The sequence below is a fragment of the Rhodnius prolixus genome, unplaced genomic scaffold (assembly GCF_049639745.1).
Source record: "Rhodnius prolixus isolate KJV_2025 unplaced genomic scaffold, Rpr scaffold_3, whole genome shotgun sequence".
Lineage (NCBI taxonomy): Eukaryota > Metazoa > Arthropoda > Insecta > Hemiptera > Reduviidae > Rhodnius > Rhodnius prolixus.
Window position 1 is genome coordinate 27267953 of NW_027411603.1, and position 9018 is coordinate 27276970.

The window sequence follows — 9018 nt, forward strand, 5'->3', positions numbered from 1 at the left end:
AACAGATGGTTGAGTAGCAAGAGCTCTAACTAATTGGGAGACATTCTGAATTTTTGAGGGATCGTAGGTTTTCTATCAACACTCTAGGACTCAAAAATCGAATCCTTGCTTGCCTATTTTACCACATGGCCAAAATTTATCCTAAATCAATGAACATTCAGCGTAATAGGTGCAGGTATTCAATTTTCATTGCCCACAACATGCCACATATCATCACTTCCGCATCTTTATACCTCGGTAGAAAATCTCTTGACTTATTAGATAGATCATATCTAAATCAGATAGTTTTAGCTAAATTGTCCCCTCTTACATATTTAATATTTGAGCAATGGGATCGGTTTAATAATTTTAGACATTACATTTTGTTTCAAGATTTTAACAAGTTTAATTAATTTTACAAAAACATAAAAAAATAAAATACAACGTAAAATTTAATAAAATTGGTTTGCATTATCTTTCTTTTCACAAAGCACCCTAGAGAAAATCGTTTGGCACCAGAATAGCAAATTAAGTCCTAAGATAATGTCTTTTACGGTTACAAAATAATCTATAAGAATAAATATTGAAATTTAATACTTTCTTTCTCCTCATTAATCAGGTAATTATTAAAATTTAAATACAATTTTGCACAATATTTTTTAACAGGAAATAAAATAATCAACTTAAATATGCCTCCTATAAATTTATGAATTTTGTAATACTTATCAAAATAGCTTAGGTTCTGCATACTCACATTAAGCACAAAGTTTTCATTTAACATATTTTTTTAGCGTTTATTTGTGCTACAATCAGCGCGTTGGCGCTATAGTAGGTAACAGTGATAACAGAAACAATGAAGCATAATAGTGGACATTTAACACTCTAAATTGCAAACAGAATTTATTTAACAACTTGAGTTTTAATTTTTAAAAAATATAACTAAATTATTATCTCGGATTGTTTTCGGTGATAACTGTTTGTCGGCTATCCCTTATCTTCATTATTCTCCTTTGTCCTATAAACCTTGTAATTCTGCCATAAACAAATATATACGTCATTAAAAAATAATAATAATAATAATAATTAATATTAATTATAGTTACTAATAAATAACTTACAATTTGGTTATATTTGGGTAGTATACAAGAATATATGTTAGTGGAATTGCAGGAAATACAGCCATCCATACTTCATCTAGTCGATTAACAATAGCAACAGCTGATAAATAGGCACATCTACTAGTTTCCATTCTTTTATCTGTTTTATTAATTTCCTCTCCAAATACCTAATTTTAAACAATGTTAAACATAGTAAGTGCTAAAAAACAAAAAAATTTTTAAAACAAAATTCAGACCGAATTCCAAAATGTGGGCTCTTAACACAATTCAGCATCATTGTCTTTCAAAAATAGCTGCTAAAATTTCCGTCACATTTCAGAAAACGGTGTCTGAATCCTGGGGAACCTAAAAAAGAACTCCCTTGCCGTTTGTTAGAAATGCTTTATTTGAAATTTACGTTTCATGGGATTTTCAGGCTAATTCCAAGTTGTTTTTTTTTTTTATTTTCATTCAAATGGACTCAAACCAGCAGATAGGCTACTTACGCCTAAAGTTTAAATAGAGGGAGATGATAAAATAATTTTATGGCAAAAAAAGATCAAAATGCAAAAAAAAAAGCATGTTAAATATTGATTTTATTTTAATTAGTACAGCATATTAGTCTAACTTTGATAATAACTTACTTCACCAGCTTTTTCGGTGAAACACTGAGAAAGGAAGTTGCTGAAGACTGGTCCTGGGCATAACAAAGTAACAGCTAACTTATCTCTCCCTTTTTCCATCCTTAAAGTATTAAAATAACCCTAAAAATAAAATTAAAAAACCGGTATAATGGTTAGAGTAAAAATATTGAACTTACTTTTTGAAGTTATAATCAGCAACACTTTAAACACATCCCAGGCTCATATTTTATGTTTTGCTGGCAGAAGCTGCCATTTAAATGAATTTTTCGTAACATATTATTGGCAGGATATTTTGATGTAAACTTTTAGTAACAATTACTTGTATTGATACTGAATCACTTTACAAATTTAAAAATAATCATTTCTATAAATATAGAAAACTTGTCAACATCGAAGTCTAACTCAAAGCTCTTACACTGGGCGATTGAGTCGTCATGCTCCCTAGTGTCCCGTTACTACTTTATTAGTTTACTATATTAGCATCTGGCAACGTTTAGCCGGATTTGTTTTTAAACCCCGGTATCTCTGATGAGATGAGGGGTGGGCGGGGAACAATGGGCATTTGGATTGCCTGCGTTCCTTCCCCTTTCTGGTGGAACCGCCTGTCTAAAGCAATCAATCAACTCACAGCTCTGGTGGCTAAGATTTAGTTTCACGGTTCGTCCGTCATCTTTAGATAACTATACAGTTGTCCCACCAAATTGATGCATAAATAAAGTGCTACAAGCCATGTGTTCGACTTCGCTAGTTGTTACAGGTGCATATCGTGATATTGGCCCGTAAGCTGAGGCTCCCAAAGCTGGCTTACTAGTACGCGCTGTTAGATCTTTATAAGGACGCCTCGACCGATAAAGTGCTTCACTTTAATAGCATATCCAGAAAACTAACAAATACATCCACAGACACAGTAAGCACAGATGGCCAGATTGAAACTTTGGTTCCTAAGTCGCGGTCGACTAACCAGAATGAAACAAATAAGCACTTAAACAAGATTTTTTTCTTTAATCAAGCATTAAGAACGAGGTCAATGCTATTAATACAAATGACCAAAAAATGTGTTATTGGGTAGTAAAAGCAATAACTTATATGTTGGTCAGGTTCAGGCAATAACTTATATGTTGGTCAGTCTTATTCAGAGACTTTCAGTCTTAAGTAACATCTTGTTCCTTCACAGTTTAGAATAGATCATGCGTTGAGATTCTAGGTTTTGTGACTCAACGTAAATCTTTACAAACTTTAGAGATAATTGCTTCTAAAACAACCCACTGATATAATACAAAGCGACTCATTAAGGCACCACAGCACAAAACTCAAAACAACTGGGATTTGCTTAAGTGAAAGTAAACCAAGGAAAGAAAAAATTATTCAAGGTCCAGAAAATTAGAACTTACATGTATTGCATGTTTTGAGCCGTTATAAGATGAAGAAAAAGGTGCTCCAAAAACACCAGCTAAACTTGAAGTGACGACTAAATGACCAAAAATACCAGCATTTTCGAAGTATTTCACGGCGAGACGACTTAAGGAAAGTACACTGAATACATTCAGTTTAAAAATTTCTTTATCTACAGCGAAATCAATATTTTCCCAAACAGCTCGCTGTGAACGACCCGCATTATTCACTAAAATGTCCAACTACAAAAAAATATAAGAACAAAACAAAATTATCAAATTATATATATAATTTATTCTCACTTACTCAAGAAATTTTAGTATGCAATAGCATGAGCTAAGTTACATGAAGTGTACTAGTGTACAGCTTGTCTTGTGAGATGAACTATGTTGCAGATCTTTAAGTGCCAAGTTAAGTACCAAGGTGAGCAAGTTACTGTATGTCTAACAGCCAGTTTCACTTTTACAAGAAATTTCATAAAAACAACTGGCATGAGCCCAACTCAGCAATTAGCTACTGTTACCAGTATGTTGTTCGTCAATCCTAGCAAAATAATAAGTACAATTCACCTTGCAAGTGGACATAAAAATTATATTTGAGAAGAGAACGGTACACTTGACAAGTTTCAACCTACCAATTGACTGTATATAAATTTCATAAGAATGCATACCGAGTGATTTAGAATACTTATAACACATTTCTAATAGCTTCTTGCAAAGAGAATATACGGGGTTTTGGACACCGCAAATACCTTGTACATTTGCACATTGCAATATATCCTATTTTATGTTCATCCCTCTAATTTAGGGATCATCAAAGTGGTCGATGAATAACAATGCTATTCATTCGCAAATTTTAACAGCAAAGCAGTATATACGATTTTTCGTATGGAATGCCCATTTGTGATTGCAATATAAGTAACGCCGTCATTTTAATGCCCATTACGCGTAAGCAATGTCACTATCAGTGCGCTTTTGTCTTCCGCTTTCAATTCAACATACGTTAGCACAGCGTGTGCTCAAATTTATTCAGGAAGTCGAAGGGAGAAATATCAGCAAATTTTTAGGGAGCGATGATCGACCAAGTTTGTCAGGCCCTGCTCTAATCCATTACATAAAGAAATGACACAATAAAATAGTCATTAAAACTGTCCGGTAGGACAGTTGTATAAGGGTTGATGGTCAAAAACTGCACGAAAAAGCGTAACGTTGAAAAACACCCAACTTTGACAATTTTTTTCTCTTTTTCTATAAAAGATAAAATTCCCAAATTTTCTTTAAAATAAAGGGCAAATCCTCCTTTATGACTGTAATTTTTTGCAACAACCCAGATCTAATAGGTTTTGAGAAAAAAGTTGCTGAAAATGAGCAAAAACGGCTTTTTCAAAAATTGTTGTTGTTCTTGTTCTTGTTGTTCTTCTTCTTCTTCTTGTTGTTGTTACCTTTTTTGTAAACAACGTAGCGCCTAAACGCGTGAACCGATTTTCATGAATGAGGTGTCATTCGATTCGGAATTTTATGTAGATGTGCCTTTTGGGGGTCTCGGCCCTGTACATTGAATGGGAGAGGAGTTAGCCCCCTTTATGTAAGGCCCCCTCCAAAATTATTATTACTAATTACTCTGTAAATCTTGGCCCGATTTTGATAAAATTTGGTAGGATGATAGGGTTAGGGCTCCCCTACCTAACAATAAAGCGACGATCTGCTCTTACACTTGTTAAGGGGAAGTATAGCAATCGTTTCAAATTATCGACACGTGAACCGATTTTCATGAATGAAGTGTCATTCGAATCGAAATTTTGTACAGATTTGTACTTTAAAAGTCTCGACGCTATGCCTCATAAGGAGGGGAGTTCGCCCCACCCAAATAAGGCCCTTTCTGAAACTATTATTACCAATATTTCTACAAAGCTTAGTCCGATTTTGATAAAATTTAGCACGAAGAAGTGATTAAAGCTCCTCTATGTGGCTGTGAAGTGCCATCATGCTCTTACACCTACTAAGAGGAAGTACTGCAATCGTTAAAATTATCAATGAGTGAACCGATTTACATCAATGAATTGTCGTTCGATTCAAAATCTTTGCCTTTTAGGGAGAAGTACTGTAATCGCAGTTTATTTTTCTTGCTCCTCTTAAAAGGAAGTACTGAAATCGCAGTTTAATTTTGCTATTTACGTACAAATACCTTCCTATTTTATTCAAAACGCTTTCTCAAAAAAATGGTTATTGAGGATGGTTTGGGGACCGTAACTATAATCATTCTTTAAAAAGATCTCTCCAGTGGTAGTTACGGTTCCGATTTAACACCTTATCAGGTTATAATGATAGAATACCTTATTCCAAATTTTAAAAAATCTGTAAAGCAGACGTAACTTTGCAAATAGACAAAAAGGAAAATCTATCCAAAAGGTACAAAAATCTCCTTAACAAAAACTTACAGTTTTAAAAGTTAAGTATAAGGGTTGATTAAACGCCAAAAGGTACACAAATCAGCAGTTCCCAACATTTCATTAATACTTCATTGATATAATTTAAGTAATTTTACTGCATTAACTTTTCCTTCACATTTTTTAGAATTTATTAGATGTCACAGACCCTTATGCTGGCCAGTTCATTCATAATATTTTTTTATTATAATTATGATAAAATGAGTGATGAATTATTCTGAGTAGTCACATATACATGCATGTTAAAGTAGAAAAAAACAAAGTTAGAGTCGGCCACTTTTTAAATTTCAATCACGGAGGATTCAAAACAATATTTCAGTCTTAAATTCGTCTTACCGAAATATTCGTGAGCACAAATAACATACATTTAATAACAAGTAGATTATTCAACAATATTTACTCATTTCTCAATTGTAATTTAATTTAGTCCCCCTAATTTTACTTATGGTAAAATACTGGAATAATTAGCTGTCCTAAAAATATACATATCTTTATTTTCTTTATTTTATATTACATATATATAACATTGTGGGAAGAACACCTAGATTGAGAATGTAATTGAAGAAAACTATATTATTTGCGATAAAGCCAGATTATTTATTACTTATTATTACAAACGTTTGACTACAACATAAAATAACAATTACTTTAATCGAAGAATGAACTTAAACCAATGATTTTTATTTAAAAATAAAAATAAATGCATAAAATTATTGATGTAAAAAAAGTTTATGAATTTTTTAGCCTCTTATTTTTTTTATATTTTTTATAACGTTTTCTTTTTCACCTGTGATTAATAGTTTGATTATTATAGATAAATAGATATTACAGTCAATCTAAGTTAAATGGTGTGCTACTTGAGTAAATATTTTGTAGACGAAAATGGCCAGCATAAGGGTCTGTGACATCTAATAAATTCTAAAAAATGTGAAGGAAAAGTTAATGCAGTAAAATTACTTAAATTATATCAATGAAGTATTAATGAAATGTTGGGAACTGCTGATTTGTGTACCTTTTGGCGTTTAATCAACCCTTATACTTAACTTTTAAAACTGTAAGTTTTTGTTAAGGATCAATAAAGCAATAATATAATAATAATAACACATGAGGTGAGGAATATTCTGCGGTTAGCGAACTCGAACCACACACGGGCATCCATTACATTTTTCTGATCTTAGATGCTTCTTACAGCTCACTGTGCGGTGATAGTATGTCTGTAACGAGAAAACACTGTCCAGAGACCGGCAATGCACTGGAAAAACTCCGGAAGCTAAACCACAGACGTTGACGCGCCTTAAATTTAAAATACAAATAATAAATAATAACATATAAAATACCATAACAAATAATATTCTAAAGCAAGAATTATAGTGCAAACACAAAAAAAAACTGGATTTACATAAAACGAATTGAGCTCACACTAAAAAAAAACATAATGTAGTGTCATGTAGGCTGTAGAAGTTTTTTTTTGTTTAAATCTTTTATTGAAATTTCGCAACTGCACGCCTGAAGCAAGAAGCAAATGTGATATAATATAACTTTTGGCATGAATATAGATCGGAGAAGGCGCCCAATGGTGTCACTCCATTATCGTGAATATAAATCTACACTGCTCTTATGAGGAGAGTAGATCGCGGGGCCATCTTCTCTTCAATCTCCTTAGAGGATTACCTGGTAATGTGGAAGAAGATAAGCGTTCTATGAGAGAGTTAGGATGAGCTGCGGTAGAGAAGAAGTTAATTTAGAAAAAAAAGATCTCATGTACCTGTGAGAAAAAGTCACAGAAACCCATCCCAAAAACATTTGGAAAACGCTAAATAGCCTAGTTACCAACTTGCGTAGCTTTCATTAAAACTATTTAATAAGGCCAATGCAACTGCTCAATTGTGCCGAATGCGCAAATGATAAGAATTGAATACATACACACATATATACAATATATATTTACATACCCACATACAAACACACCACCTCCCTTTATAACATACTGCTTTATATTTAACAACACTTAAGTACTAAAAAAATTAATCAAACTTAATAACCCTTCCAAATAATTTAATAGCCTTCTGAAATATTGCCTCATGTTTTGCGGTATTCGTAACATCAAAAGGAAAAACAGCGATACTATCTAACGACGCTCCAACATCTGTAAAGATCGGTCAGAAATAATGTTTACTTATAATTATTCAACGAAGGCAATACATCATATATTTATTTGTCAAAAGAATTTCTTTACTTAATATCACTCAATCTAAAATTTTTAGAAGCTGATTGTAATGTTTTTTTTTTAAGAAGAAGTAATTAGTCTTATTTTTAGTAATTAAATGGAATAAATTGCAATTCTCACCTAAACATCTCCCTTTAACTCTTTCAAGATTGGTTTCCGACCTTGCTGATAAAATAATTTTGGCTCCATTCCTGGCAAATTCAATAGCCATGAACTCACCTATACCACTTGACGCGCCTGTCACCCAAATTACTTTACCTTGTAAATTTCCTAAAAATAGATTCTATAAAATATCAGAAGCACAACCAAAATACATAAAATTAAATTTTTTAGATAATTACGCAATTTTTTTCCGAAGTAAACAGCCCAAAGTAATCCTAAATCACAGTCCACAATTAATAAAATAAATATATAAATCAAAATGTACAAAACAATTAAAAGTCCAATAATTGCTAACAAATCCATTTTTTTGTCTTATTACTACGAGCGAACATTTCATTCCCAGTGAGTACGTTATACTGGGCATTTAATATTTTTGTTATTCTGACTTCTACATCAATTGTTGATAACCTTTTAGAGAAAGTAGGCGGAGTTTCAATACCTACTATCCCACTTCATCATTTATTAGAACACCGTTAGCAAGAAGTTTACCTACAAAGAAGTATGCCAAATATATTTAAATTTTTTAATTATATTTGCTGTTAACTATTTTACAAGTACAAGAGCCCATTTCCGGGAAGTTAACCCTTGAGTTCATCTTACCACAATGGAGCGCTCTCGAATTAATTGTAACTTTTGAATAATCATTTATTTAAAATAATATTGAAATTTAAAGATGAATAATTCTTATATATAGTAAAAAATCTTTGAAAAAATTCACAGAAAACCTTCAAAGACAAAATTATGGATTCTAGATCCTAAAGTTTATGGCAAGAACGTACAAAATATCACATTAAATGTTAAAAATCTCCAAGTACTTCTGCGGGTTTACTGGTTCATAGGTTGTGAAGGTGTGCTGCAGAAGACCCGACTACTCTCACTTGGCGATCAAAGCACACTAGAACTTAGCCGGTTGTACCGCTTCACTCAATGTATTTTTGCTTTTTTTGGATTTCTCAAAAATAGCTCCAATGATTTTTTCCATTTTGGCATATTCTTTGTACTCATGTTGATCTATAACTTGCATTTGGAATATATTTCCCAAAAACATCGCTTAAGGAGGGACGGGTTGAT

General features: G+C 32.3%; 1 protein-coding gene across 3 annotated transcripts; it reads right to left on the reverse strand.

Moving 5' to 3' along the window:
• Positions 1-360: 360 nt before the first annotated feature.
• LOC141452658 (dehydrogenase/reductase SDR family member 7-like) lies at positions 361-8839 on the reverse strand. Of its 3 annotated transcripts, none has more exons than XM_074125033.1 (8): positions 8727-8839; positions 8127-8162; positions 7906-8055; positions 7601-7704; positions 3112-3354; positions 1721-1840; positions 1098-1264; positions 361-1011 (listed from the first exon to the last, which is right to left on the reverse strand). In XM_074125033.1, exons 3-8 carry the CDS (start codon positions 7994-7996, stop codon positions 927-929), a joined length of 810 nt encoding a protein of 269 aa, XP_073981134.1. In that variant the 5' UTR covers positions 7997-8055; positions 8127-8162; positions 8727-8839; the 3' UTR covers positions 361-926. The 3 variants fall into 3 exon arrangements, with proteins under 3 accessions (XP_073981134.1, XP_073981133.1, XP_073981132.1); XM_074125032.1 differs by lacking the exon at positions 8727-8839 and adding an exon at positions 8243-8363; XM_074125031.1 differs by lacking the exon at positions 8727-8839 and having other exon boundaries at positions 8127-8390.
• Positions 8840-9018: the final 179 nt, after the last annotated feature.